Source organism: Gracilinanus agilis, chromosome 4 (genome assembly GCF_016433145.1).
Source record: "Gracilinanus agilis isolate LMUSP501 chromosome 4, AgileGrace, whole genome shotgun sequence".
Taxonomy (NCBI): Eukaryota; Metazoa; Chordata; class Mammalia; order Didelphimorphia; family Didelphidae; genus Gracilinanus; species Gracilinanus agilis.
Window position 1 is genome coordinate 472,189,251 of NC_058133.1, and position 14,531 is coordinate 472,203,781.

The window sequence follows — 14,531 nt, forward strand, 5'->3', positions numbered from 1 at the left end:
CTCTAATGGACATGAAGTTACGGAGTCAGAGAATAGTCACCAGACCGAAAATTGGTTAATTTGTGAGGCCCTCAAGAAGTCAGGGAGAGAGACAGAGAGAGAGACTGGAGGAGTTAGATAACAAAACTCAAATTCTTTAATCCTGTGAGAACGATTTTGAGTTTTTAAAACTGTAAGCCTTAACAAAACATAAATGAACTCCGTTTCTGGCCGTGTTAAGTGGATTATTAAACCTGATTTATAAGCACTAAAAAAAAAAGTATTTGTTTTCAGCCAGCAAGGGGTTTACTAAAGAGAAAGTCAGATGAAAATAATCTCTTTTCCTGATTTACATGGTTATTAGATGCATTCAAGGGCATGCTACTGACCTAGTATATCTGTAGCTTCAGGAGACATTCTGGCAGAATCCTCGCAATACTGTTGTGAAGCCAGGAGAGAAGAGGTCTGGGTAGTGGCAGACTTAATTGAATTAGTAACTATTCAGGGACCAAGCCTTAGGAGCATTCATGGATCCATGATGCCAGCCTGGAGTAATGTCTTGAGTGGTTTTCCTGTGTTGGATGCTGGATGGCCCCCTACTGTTCAACCCTTTAATCTACAATTTAAATGTTTTCAGTGATTCACATGAAGGTTGAGAAGATTTATAAATTATAAAGAATTTTCTAAATAGTGAAGAACTTACAAATTTATACATGGCATGACTCTAGGCATAATGGCTAGTCTAAAAATGGTCTATGATAATATGCAGAGGAAATTTAATAAGCATCAGTGTTAAATTATAGAGCTGCGAGGGATCTTTAAGGATGATTTAGTCCGAGTCCCTCATTTTGTTTTGTTTGTGGATAAAGCAAGATCCAAGAAGACTATCTTGACCAGAGTTGGGGCCCTGTGAAGGTCAGGTCCCACTGAAGAGTATGGTGTTCTCTTTTGAGTACTTTTTAAAAGGGACATTGTCAACCAGAGCATGTCTGGAGAAGAACAGCTCGAGACAATAAGAGGGTACAGGAAGAATCCTTGAAGTTCTAGAGACGATGACTTATGATTTTCTATATTTAAATCTACGGAAGATTTTCATGTGGAGGCTAATCATTAAACATTTACTGAGAGCCTTCTAAGGCTGGGGCCTACAAAAATGAAACAGATTTTGCCTTCTGTTCTACTGGGCAGATGAGTAAATTTAAAGTCATTTCCAGAAGGGAGGATTAACAGCAAACAACTATGGGGAAAGAAGAAAGGCTTCATTTAGGAGGTCGCATTTTCAAGCAAGCTAGAAATTCTCTGTAGCTGGGAAGAGGAGGAAATATGTGTCTGGGGCAAAGAAGTAAGTGATGTAGGATGCCATTGTCACGCTCTTAGTTCAGACTAGTTTGGCTAGAATGGCTTGAATGTGTAACGGGGAATAATTTTAAATAACACTGAAAGTTCCATAGAACCAAGATTGTAGAGGACTTTGTCTTTGTTAAGTTGTTTTGTGGTCACATCTAGCTCTTTGGGACCCTATTTGAGGTTTTCTTAGCAAAGATACTGCAGTAGTTTACCATTTCCTTTTCCAGCTTATTTTATAGATGAGGAAACTGAGGCAAACAGGGTTAAGTGACTTGTCCAGAGTCACGCAGCTAGGACGTTTCTAATTTGAACTCAGGAAGATGAGTGTTCTGGACTCCGGTCCTGGCAATTCTATCCAAGTGCCAGCCTCAGGATTTTCCTTGAGACAGGAAGAGTCATTGAATATTTTTGAGCAGGGGGGAGTGATGTGTTCCAGGATATAGTTAGATGTGTTCCAGAAATATTAATTTGGCAGCCATAGAGGATGGATTTCAGTTTTGAGAAACCACAACTGGGAAGATCTTTTAGTTTGCTATTAAGATAGTCCAGGGTGAAAGGTGATGAGAATCTGCATTAAAGTTGTGGTTCTGCTAAAGGAGAGAGTGTAGAGGCTGATTCAACAAAACTTGGCAAGTGATTGCCTGGAAAGGGATAATGAAAACTGGTGGGTTGTTCCTGGCTCTCGACATTGCACATTCTATTTTGCTGTTCCAACCACCATTTTGTTGTTGCTATTGTTGTGGTTTGGTGGTAGTGGGGCAGCCAGGGGGGCTTTCTAGTTCTTGTTAGCTTGCTATTATACTCAAAATCTTATTTACTGCCTTGGGGGAGCAGAGGAGGGGTGGTATTAGTTCATTGACTGCATTTCCAAATCTGGAACAATGGTGAATATTCTCCAGGGCTTAGCAGAGTGCCTGGCACACAGTTGTCACTTAATAAATGTCTATCAAGGGGCAGCTGGGTGGCCCAGTGGATTGAGAGCCAGGCCTAGAGAGGGGAGGTCCTAGGTTCAAATCCGGTCTCAGATACTTCCTAGCAGTGTGACCCTGGACAAGTCACTTAACCCCCATTGCCTAGCCCTTACACTCTTCTACCTTGGAACCAATACAGAGTATTGATTCCAAGATGGAAGGTAAGGGTTTAAAAAATAATAATAATAAAATAAATATCTATTGAACTGAAGAATAGTTAAGTGATAGATTTTAGGGGAAATACGCTCCTGTTTGGAACATGTTGAGTTCTATGTCAACACGATATCCAAATGGAGATCTCTTTGGGAGACTAACATAGGACTGGACTTCAGGAGAGAGATTAGAGCAGGATCTATACAGGTGGAAGTAACTTATTAATAGATAATAACTGAATCCATGAAAACTGGTGAGATATCAAAGAAAGGGTATGTAAAGGAGGGACAGAGGAAGATTTAGAATGATAAACAGATGTTAATTGAATAGGTGTGAGACAGACAAGGCTAGAGAAGAGTGTGAGGAAGACATAGGTGGGAGAAGGAGTCTTTTCTCAGTGAACTTTTGAACTGAGATTTTGCCCACCAAAACATTAGAGGAAGAACCAGTGAACAGTGGTGGGGGGTGGGGTGGGGGTGGGGTAGAATATATACATATATTTTTTTCTCAGTTACATGCAGAAACCATTTTTGACAATTTTTAATGACATTTTAAAATTTAGATTCTCTCCCTCTTCCCTGAGGCAATAAATAGTCGGATAAAGTGATTAATATCTAGTGAGATGACCAAGCCCCAAATCAGTATGGGGTAGCTGGGTCCGCTTCCCAGGCTGATCAACTCTGATACAAAGGAGCCCATGGGTAAAGGTCAGATATTTAACAAGCACCTGGATCAGGGAATAAGTGGTTGAACTACTCTTGGTGGAAGAGAAACAACATCTTTATAATCTACTTTTTCCAGGGCAGAAAGTGGTGGCATTGGCAGGTTATTAGAGACAGAGACAGAGGGGCAGCTGGGTGGCTCAATGGATAGAGAGCCAGGCCTGGAGATGGGAGGTCCTGGGTTCAGTCTAGCTTCAGATACTATTTAGTTGTATGGCTTGGCCAAGCCATCTAGTCCCATTGCCTAGCCCTTGTGGGCTCTTCTGTCATAGAATAAATAGTAACACTGGAAGGAAAGGTTTTAAGAAATACACCAAAGTGGACTTGTCTGTGGGAAAGGCTACCCTTGCGTGTTGACTTGTAGACCTGCCATTTAGTTCTGTCCTTCCTCTCCCCGTTAGGGCTAATGAGGCCTTGCAGTGGACCCCCAGAGTGTCCAACAAGCCATAGCGGGAGAACCGTGGCCACTCTGTGCGAGGAGGAACAGGTGGCAGAAACGTATTATTTTTGTCCACTGCTTGGCAGTGTTGGCACTGAGCCCGTGTCTTTGAAATGTCAGGCTAGGGGCAACGCTCAAAGCTTGGGGAGCCGTGATGTTGTCAGAGTGTGCTGGCAGCATTTTCCTCGTTGGGAATGCAAAGGAAATGCAGCCCAGCCTGATCCAGAAAGTAGAAAACTTGAAGGAGCAAAAACTATATTTTACTTAAAGTTACCAAAAACAATGAAGAAATACAAATGAAAAAACAAATATATGCACCAAATGGCAAAACCTCAAAATTTTTAAAGGGAAAGTTAAATGAGTTTTAGGAATAAAGAGGCAATAAAAGTACTGCTTGGGATGCCTGAATCTCTCACTCTGGGAACTAAATCATTCTAACCATTATATTCAGTAAAAGACTGTGCACCATTGATGAAACATTAACTAGAAACTAAATAATGTAAACTGATATAGTATATGAATAAACTAATATATAAATAATCTAAACTAAATAATAAAGAATGAGTCAATCAAAAATAACAAGTCATAGAAACAACAGATAAGTTCATTAGGAACCCCATTGTCTAGGCTGTTAGTAACTAAGTGACTGACTGATGCGCTGGTCTCTTGTGGTCCAGTGGGAAGGTACCGAGGCACAGGGCATGCTGAAGATTCCTCTCGATGATGTTAGGGTTAAAATGCTATAGACCCAGCAGTAAAGTCCACAATGAAGTACGTAAATTACCTTAGGGCAGAGCCTGGACAAGTGTGACCCTGGGCAAGTCACTTACCCTCTATTTGCCTCAATTTCCTCAGCTGTAAGATGGGGATAATAATAGCACCTACCTCCCAGGGTTGTTGTGAGGATCAGATGAGATCATAATTGTAAAATGCTTAAGACAGTGCTTGGCACACAGTAGATGCTATAGAAATGCTAGCCACTATGATGATGATGATGATGATGCTATATCCATCCTCCCTTTGCCTTCCAAGGCTCTTCTGAGGAGAAATGAACTCAGACTCCCACAGAATGCTTTGAGGATAATGTTGGGGGGTGGGGGGTGGCAGGAAAGGGGACACACATTCTTTTGGCTTCATTTCATAACCTAAGAAGCAGACACTCTGTCTAAGGACAGAGAGGTTTTTATTGGCCCATGAGGCCATCCAGCTTTCCCAATAGATCTGTCTTTATAGTCTCCATTTTTAGCACAGGGTAGAATGCATAGTCAGTGCCTAATAAACACTTATATTAAGAACCTACTATGTTCCACGCCCTGTGCTAAAGATTGAGGATAGAAAGGCAAAAGACAGTCCCTGCTTTCCAGAAGCTCACAGGCTGAATGGGAGAGAAAACAGGCAAAGAGTCATATACAATCATCCACAGAGGGAGGACACTGGAATTAAGAGGGAGCAGGAAAGACTCCCCGTGAAGCTGGGATTTGAGCTGGCACTTGAAGAAAGCAAGGGAAGCTGGGAGATGGGGGAAGCGAAAGCCAGAAAATACCCAGAAGTTGGAAGACAGGGTGTATTTGAGGAGCAGCAAGGAAGCCAGTGACACAGCACCATAATGTATGGGAAGGGTAATGTGTAGTATCACAGAGCGGGGACACCAAACTCACTGCAGATGATCAGCAGAAAACTCCCAAGTACACCTGGAACCAAATTATATATATATAATGAAACTCTAAACTGAAATGTGTAACAAAATAGGTAAAGATACAATACAACCCAGATAACGTTAATTTGTGGTTTTCTAAGTCAGTGTGCCATCGTTGGGGATCTGTTTCTGTTTTAATTTAATGCTACCATATAGAGCAGTGATTCCCAAAGTGGGTGCTGCAGTGATCCAGGGGGGCAGTGAGGGCCACGGGTGCATTTATCTTTCCTATTAATTGCTATTAAAATTTTTTTAAAAATTAATTTCCAGGGGCACTAAGCAATATTTTTTCTGGAAATTTTCTGGCAGTAGGCCAAAAAAGTTTGGGAACCACTGATATAGAGTATATGGAATATAAGATATAAGATTGGAAAGATGGGGAGAGGGGCAGGTTATAAGGGGCTTTAATGCCAAACAGAGGTAATAGGGAACCGCTGGAGCTTATGGAAGTGGGGCATGACAGGATCAGACCATTAGGTCTAGGTAGAGCACTTTCATAGCTGAGTAAAGGGTTGACTGGAATGAGAAGAGACTTGGAGGTGGCAGACCAGCCAACATAATAGACCATATACAAAGTAATGAGGATTTGCATCAAGATGGTGACAGGGCAGGGATTTTTGTGGTTGTTCAGTCAGTTAGGTCTGACTCTTCATGATTCCATTTGGGATTTTTTGGCAGAGGTACTGGAGTTCCCTTCTCCAGTTTATTTTACAGATGAGGAAACTAAGGCCAACAAAGTGAAGTGATTTGCCCAGGATCACAAGCTAGTATCTGAGGCCATTTTTGAACTTGGGGAAAATGAGTCTTTTAGACTACAGGCCTGGCACTCTATCCATCATCACCTAGCTTCCCCTACATCAGAGGATACAAGGAGGCATATATTAGAGTTGTTAAGAAAGTAAAAATGGAAAAGCTTTGGCAACGCTTTGAATATGGGGTAGGGGGTGTATGGGAGAGAGTGAGGGGATCAAAGAAAATACCTAAGTTTTGAGCCTCCAGTGACTGATAGGATAGTGATAAGCTCAATGATGATAAGGGCCTTGGGAAGAATTTTAGGGCAAAGATAATGATGATGAGCTTAAGATATCTACTGGGCATCTAGAGATATCCAAGAGATAGTAGGAGATAAGAAACTAGAGGTCAGTGAGAGTTTAGGGCTGGATATTTAGGGATGGATGAGAAACATCAATATAGAGATGGGAGAAAAAGGCTTAGAACAAAGCCCTGGGCAACATTTACCTTTAGTAGCTATGACCTCACTAAAGATGTAGCAAGAGACATTGAGAAAGGGGGCTGCTAGATAACTCTCCTAGAGGCAGGAGATCCTGGGTTTAACTCTGGCCTCAGACACTTCCTAGCTATATGACCCTGAACAAGTCACTTAGCCCCCCTCCCTCTCCCCTCCCCGCATTGCCTAGTCCTTACTGGTTCTGCTTGGTTCTAAAATAGAAGGAAGGTAAGGGTTTTTTTTGGAAGGGGTTGGGTTTTTAAGTTAAAAAAATGAAACTGAGAAAGAGCTATCTGATATGTAGGAAGAAGATCAGGAGAGAATAGTGTCATGAAAACCAAGAGAGAAGACAAGAAGATGATCCAACAATGTCAGAGTTGGCCAAGAAGGTTGAGGATTAAGAAAAAAAAAATCATTAGATTGAGAATTAAGAGATCATTGGTAATTTTGGTGGAGAGAGTAGTTTCAGTTGAATAAGGTCAGCAGCCAGACTGTAAGGGGTTAAAAAGAAACTGAGCAGAAAAGGAAGTAGAGTCGCATCTCTCTTATTATATTCTTATAATCTCTTATGGTTTTTCTACCTCTCACTATTCCTCCAACCAAATTTCAAAGAATTTAGTTTCAAAAGGGTGAAAAGAGAAGCCTCAAGAGCTAGTAGAGATAGAGAATGATCAAGTAAAGGTTTTTTGAGAGTAGAAGAGACATAAGCACAATTGTGTAGGCTTCAGCTTGCAGCTGTTGAGACTAGGAAGAGACTGAAGATAAGTGAAAGTGGGGATGATAAAGGAGGCAGCCAGCCCTCTGGAGAAGATGGGACAAAGTGGGATCTTTGGTGTATGTAGAAGGCTTTACCTTGATTAGGAGAAGGGCTATCTCATTTGTCAGATAGATGAAGGAAGAAATAGTGGCAGAAGGCATTCAGGTGATGTGGAAAGTGGCCTGGCCCAAGAATTTAGTTATTTCTAGGTCTGCCACTGACTTGCATGTCTTGCTCAAATAACTTCCCTTAGAAGTGACTGGTGTGGTTAATGTCTAGTGAGATATAAATTGATTTGCCAATCTATATTAATACCAGCTATTATTAATATTCTGTTTATAGTTTACCCTGAATTCCCTCCTCTACCAGATTCTCTTTGCTCCTTTAAATCATGGCTTCTTTCTCTTTTGCTTCTTTAGACCTTGCTTCTTTAATTAGACCTTACCCTCATTTTCCACATTTGCTTCCCTTTGCCAAAAAGGTTTTCCTTGACTATTCTTTGCTCTCAAGTTATCATCTTGTATCTTTCTTCTCTCCTTGATTGCCTAACTTGAAGCATTATTGCCCCTATTTCCTTAGCCTCCTCAAATGTCTGACTTTCCCACCTCACCACTACTGAAACAGTTTTCTCCCAGTTAACTAATCTGGTGTTTTTTTCTCTAACCTTATCTTCCTTATCCTCTCCACAGCACTTTTGTCACCCTGCATTCTTATGGTTTTTCCACCTCTGACTATTCCTCTGCCTCTCTTGTTGACTCCTCATCTGTACCCACTGTCCTGGCTCTTATACATACTTAAACTCATCAAAGATTTTGACCTAGACACTTTTCTTTTCTCTCTTTACATTGTCTCTTTTGGTAATCTCATCTGCAAAGGCTTCAGTTATTATCTCTGTATTTCAAATGACTGTTGGATAGTTTCTTATTATTGTTTAGTTGTCTTTTCAGTTGTGCCCATCTCTTATTGAACTCCACTTGGGATTTTGGCAGAGATACTGGAGTAGTTTGCCATTTCCTTCTCCAGCTCATTTGACAGATGAGGAAACTGAAGCTAACAGGGTGAAGTGACTTGCCCAGGGTCACATAGCTTGAAAGTCTCAGGCCAGAGTTGAACTCACAAAGATAAGTCTTCCTGACTGTAGGCCTAGCATGCTATCCTCTAGCAGTTCTATCTTGATGTACCACAAATTCATTATGTCCAAAATCATTTTCTCCTTGACTGTATCCCATCTTCTTATTTTCTCCATTTCTTTTAATGGTACCACTATCTCACAGTGTCCCAAGTTTGCAACCTTGGAGTTACATCTTTGATTATTAATTCTCTCTCCCCCTCTCCTTCCCTCCCTCTGTCTCTATGGCTTTCTCCATGCGTTCCTTTCCTCCCCCACCCCCAGTTTCAGAGCTGTTAGTATGTTGCACATCCTGTGTGGCATTCCAATCTCACTAGAACCATACTTGCTTAGACCCTTGTCTATTTTCACAAAAATAATTGCAATATCCTTCTTAATAAGACCATTTAATTTTTCCCCCTCCAATATATTCCTTCTCCAATCCATCCTCTGCCCAAATGCTTCCCAAATGTTTTTTTCCTAAATACCACTAGGGTTGTTTCCATTAGCTACACAAAAACCTAGGCATCTTATTTTCCACTGAATAAAAGTATAAACTCCTGACTAGAATCCAATGCCTGTCATGATCTGTCTCTGACTTTATCTCAGACTTTCCCTCTTCACATAGCTGTACATTTTTGCCAAACTGGCCTTACTTTGCATCTGCATCTTATTTATGCCTTTGCCCTTTGTTCCCCATGTCTAGAATGGACTTTTCTCTCCAGATCCCTTCTTTATCTGCTTAGGGCCAAACCCAGATGCCACCTCTTCCATGAAACTTTCCCTCACACTTCTCTATCTTCCTTTTGCCTAGATTAGAACATGAGCTCTTCCCCCTCAAATTCCTAGGACACTTTACCCACTTATATAGTAGTCTTTTTAAAAAGTTATTTTCCCAATTTCATGTAACAACAGTTTTTTTATATTGTTTTCTGCATCCAAATTGTCTCCCTTCCTTCCCTCTCTCCTCCTTGAGATGGTAAGCAATTTGATCTGTATTATAAATGTACCATCATGCAAAGCATTTCCATATTGGTCAAGTTGTGAGAGAGTACTCATACAAAACCGAAACACCCAAATAAAATAAAGTGAAAAATAGTTTGTCTTGAACTGCATTCAGACTCTTTCAGTTCTTTCTCTGGAGATGGATAACATTCTTTGTCATAAGTTCTTCAGAATTATCTTGGATTTGGATCATTATATTGCTGAAAATAAGTCTTTCACAGTTGATCATTGTACAGTATTGCTGTTACTGTGTACAATATTTTCCTGGTTCTGCTTATTTCACTCAACATCAGTTCATCCTGCTTATCATTTCTTATATATAGCTCAATAGTATTTCATCATAATCATACACCACAATTTGTTCAGCTATTCCACAATTGATAGAATCCCCATAATTTCCAATTCTTGCCACCACAAAAAAAAAAGCTGCAACAAATATTTTTGTACTTATAAGTCTTTTTTCATTTTCTTTTTCCTTAAATCTCTTTGGGATAGTTTTATAGCCCTTTGGAAATAGTTCCAAATTGCCCTCTAGAATGATAAGATCCATTCACAACTCCACCAACAATGTATTAGTGTTTCCACATCTCCTACAACATTTATCATTTTCCTTTTGTCATATTAGCCAATCTGATAGGTGTGAGGCAGTACCTCAGAGTTGCATAATGGAGTCTTAATAAATGCTTGTTGAGTTATTTAACCGAATTCCTCCCATGAGGTGATTTAACTTTTCATTTTTGTGTTTGTGTGTATTTTCGTTTGTGAGCAGGAATCTCTGGTCAATTCCTGGCCTGGTTTTCCCGGATGGAACAAGAGGAAGAGCTGGGTGTGTCTGAACTTCAAGACTCAGGGGACAGGGGGATGGGCTCAGATTTCGAGGACTCGGAGGAGAGGGGGATGGGTTCAGACCTGCAGTACATGGATGAGAGAGAGGACGACTCCGAGGAGAGGGAGGTGGGCTCGGACCTGCTGGACAAGAAATACAGAGAGGAGAACTCAGAGGAGAGGGAGATGGTGACAGACATCTACACAGGTGAGGAGTGCATTATGTATAAAGCTGGAATTTCCGTTGAAGCTGCCCTGAGTACGTTCAGTTCTAACTCCTCTAGTATTGTAACCAGCACTTGCATTAGGTGTTGAATGAGGCCTCTGGGGGAGACTGAGGCAATATGGGCTACAGTACTACCACCAACATGATGTGGAGACCCAGCTTGGCATCTCCTTCCGTAACACCTGGATTCTGCGGTTTCCTAGCCCTTTCCAGTGTCGGGCCGAGAGTGGATCCTTATCCTCAATCCAGACCTGATTGAGGTGATGCTGGTAGGTATGTCGGGGAGAGACTTAAGTGGAAGGAAGCTGTGACTGCTTCCTAGATGGAAGGGGGTATGCTTTGCCTGCGTCTTCATAAGTTTGTGTCTTAGAACACTGGCTGGCTTCATTATACCTCCTGGATTCCCAGAGCATGGAAGTTCCCCAGCATTGGGATATTAAGAGGATTTTCTTTTCTCTAACAAAAGCCCAGCCTCTTCTTCCAACCCCTCTAAGGCAGAGAGGCATGCAGCTTTTCCTAACTGAGCAGCCTTGGGCTTTATTCTGGTAATACCTTCTGCTTGAGAATAAGAGGCAAGAAGTTGGATGAAGTCTGGCATAGACTTTCAACTGGACCTTTAGCTCTGCTCTTTGTATATTACTTTCTAGCTCTGTTCTTCCCTCCCAAAGGATGTAGCATTTTGCAAAATATGCTTTGCAGTCATTTTTGGTTCTGTAATAATAATGAGATTAATTATGGGAGAGGTAAAGTTGGTCAGCCTGTGATCTTGTCTTGCTTACCATTAAACTCATTCTCTCTCTCTCTCTCTCTCTCTCTCTCTCTCTCTCTCTCTCTCTCTCCCTCTCTCCCTCTCTCCCTCTCTCCCTCTCTCCCTCCTCATCTTTGGGAGTGAAGAGTTGGAGGTATAAAAGGGTAAAAAGTGACTTTCCCCAAAGTCACCTCTTATGTGAATGGCCAAAGGCTGAGATATTTTGGCTTTTCCATTTCCAGGCTCTTTGCTTGGTTCATCTGAGATATTACAGAGAACAGCTGAGTGTATTTTGCAAAGTGCTTGGTACTTCCTATCGCTTATTCCTCTGTCCTGGCTGGGTAGAATAATCTTTATTTTCTGATCCTCAGTGTTGGGCCTACCTTGGTCCTGCGTGCAGTGGCTTTTTGAATGCCCAGTTCCGACCCCTCTCTCCAAAGCTGCCCCCAAAGTCTCCGTGGAGGTAGTAGGGAATCTGGGATGGCTGCGCCCAGCAATTCTGCAGCATGTTGTCACCTTGAGGATTAGAGCTGGGGAGAGGGCCTTCCCTGGGGCCTCACTGACTAAACACATGAGTTTCCTCTTTTCTTCCCCCCAGACCCTTCCTCTGAGGGACTCTATGGGAGGTCCAGGTTGGGAACAGTACTCTGGACACGGGGTTGAGATGGGTTATCATATATCTGTTTTTGAAGATTAGCATTTTGGCTTCATTTGGTTTTACAAAAATTTCTCCTAAGTCCTAAGAAAAATAAATCCTACTCTGGTGCTTTTTGTTCCCCTGGCAGATGACAGGCTCCTCAGTGAGGAAGAGGAGGCAGCTCTCCGTGAAGAAAATGAAGATGATGTGGAAGACCCTGAGGTGGTGGAGATGGGGATGTTCTCGGGTCTGTCCGAGTCTGAGAGCATCCCCCAGAGTCCTCGGGAGGAGGAGGAAGAGGAGGAGACCACAACCCTGCCCTGGAGGAGACGCCTGTCTCTCGGGAAGTGCCCACGGGGAGGCAAGTCTGGCCAGCGCCGCTTCCATCATCTCCATCATCCCATGGCCGTGGACTTTGGGGAACTCAACAGCTTGATGGCCAGCATCATGGAAGCTCCCACCATCTGCTCGGACTGTGGTGAAAGCTTCAGCCCCGGCACAGCCTTCCTTCAGCACCAGCGTATGCACCGCCTGGCGCAGGCAGCGGCAGGGGTCCCTCCTTATGGCTTTGCCACAGAATGCGGGGGCGTGGTGGGCATGGTGGGGCTGGGCGGGGCCGGGCCCTTGGCTTCCGTGTTGCCCCGGACCCCAGGGGAGAAGCCCTACCGGTGCGGGGAGTGCGGGAAGGGGTTCAGCCGCAACACGTACCTGACCAACCACCTCCGCCTGCACACGGGCGAGCGCCCCAACCTGTGCTCCGACTGCGGCAAGAGCTTCAGCTGGCGCGCGGACCTGCTCAAGCACCGCCGCCTGCACACGGGGGAGAAGCCCTACTCCTGTCCCGAGTGCGGGGAGGCCTTCAGCCTCAGCTCCCACCTGCTGAGCCACCGGAGGGCGCACGCGGCCGCCAGTGGGGCCGGGGCTGCGGCGCTGAGGCCCTTCGCCTGCGGGGAGTGCGGGAAGGGCTTCATGCGGCGCTCCCACCTGGCCAACCACCAACGCATCCACACGGGCGAGAAGCCGCACGCCTGCGGGGACTGCGGCAAGCGCTTCAGCTGGCGCTCGGACCTGGTCAAGCACCAGCGCGTGCACACGGGCGAGAAGCCCTACATGTGCTCCGAGTGCGGGGAGACCTTCAGCGTGAGCTCCCACCTCTTCACGCACAAGCGCACGCACTCGGGGGAGCGCCCCTACGTGTGCGGCGAGTGCGGCAAGGGCTTCGGCCGGAACTCGCACCTGGTCAACCACCTGCGCGTGCACACGGGCGAGAAGCCCTTTGGCTGCTCGGACTGCGACAAGCGCTTCAGCGACTTCTCCACCCTGACGCAGCACCAGCGCACGCACACGGGCGAGAAGCCGTACGCCTGCGTGGAGTGCGGCAAGAGCTTCATCCAGAGCTCCCACCTCATCCGCCATCGCCGCATCCACACCGGGGACAAGCCTCACAAGTGCGCGGGCTGCGGCAAGGGCTTCCGCTACAAAACCCACCTGGCCCAGCACCAGAAGCTGCACCTGTGCTAGGGCTGCCCCGGGGGTGGGGGAGGGGGAGGCCTCAGGCGCCGCTGGGACCCAGTGCGCAGACTCCTGAGGAATGAAGAGAGAGGCCGGGAGGCTTTCCAGGTAGTGTTCTAAGAGATTTCAGGATGGAGATTTGTCATGGCCGCTTTTCCTTCCTCTCAGCTACGGAGTCAAGCCCTTTATTAAATAGGACCTTTACGCTTGGCCGTATAAGGGTCACCGAGAGGGCTGAGGGGAAGGAAGAGGAGGAGAGAGAACAGAATTATAGGGAGGGGGAAACGGGAGGCTGGCTTAGGGCCTTAACTGATGCTCGGATGAGTGGTCCATCCCTGCCCTCCCCTTAAACTTTCGTTTCCTTTTGAGCCAAGGAAAGTTAAGTGACCCCTTAGGACTGGGAGAGAATGTATTTTCTCTACCCATCTCTTTTTCTCTGGGGCCTTTTTAGCTGCTATTTTAAGGCTCCCAGAGAAACGGGTGAAAATCAGCCCATTTCAGGGGAGAAGTGTCTGCAGAGAAGAAACCACTTCATTACTTGCCATCAGCATCCACAGACAACCCAGCTTAGGGCATCCAGTTTTCTGGGACTCTCACCCTGCCCTCTTTGAAGCCCTCCTGTCTATCCCTTGTACCAAATATTCCCATCTTCTGACTTGAAATTTGAGTACTAGGTCCATGATTCATGCTAGACTGCACGTGTTGGACTTGGAATGGAAGGGAATAGGCTCTGGTCTGGTGCTTTGGGGTGACTAACCCTTGGTTCAGTAATACTTGCATTCCCCTAGAAACCTCGGTTCATCTTTGCATTGGAAATCCCAATGGCATTTCCCACTAACTTTGTTGGCCTCTTCTGAGGCTTCCAGGAGAGCAGATAGATAAACTGAGTCACTGTCCTTCGGTTCCTGTGGCATTTTGCTTCTCATTTCCTGCCTTCCTCACTTGGGTGGCGAAGGAGAAACCCTGGGCTTCAGCCTCTCCATAATCCTTCTTCCTTCTACAGAGGGCACAGAAGAAATATGGAAGATGATCGATAAGACTTTTGTTTATGGTACTCACAGTGGATAGTGGTTGAGGAAAGTATAAATGCAAATGCTCACTTAGCACCAGCAAATTCTGAATTCGGTAGGTGCTAATATGAATGCCAAATAGCACTTTCATACTTAGAAAGGTGCATT

At 44.5% G+C, this 14,531-nt stretch overlaps 1 protein-coding gene across 1 annotated transcript; it reads left to right on the top strand.

The window, feature by feature from the left end:
• Positions 1-3,578: 3,578 nt before the first annotated feature.
• On the top strand, positions 3,579-13,362 carry ZNF697 (zinc finger protein 697). Its single transcript, XM_044675538.1, has 4 exons — positions 3,579-3,840; positions 10,175-10,438; positions 10,670-10,729; positions 11,990-13,362. Exons 1-4 carry the CDS (start codon positions 3,579-3,581, stop codon positions 13,360-13,362), a joined length of 1,959 nt encoding a protein of 652 aa, XP_044531473.1.
• The last annotated feature ends 1,169 nt before the right edge of the window (positions 13,363-14,531 follow it).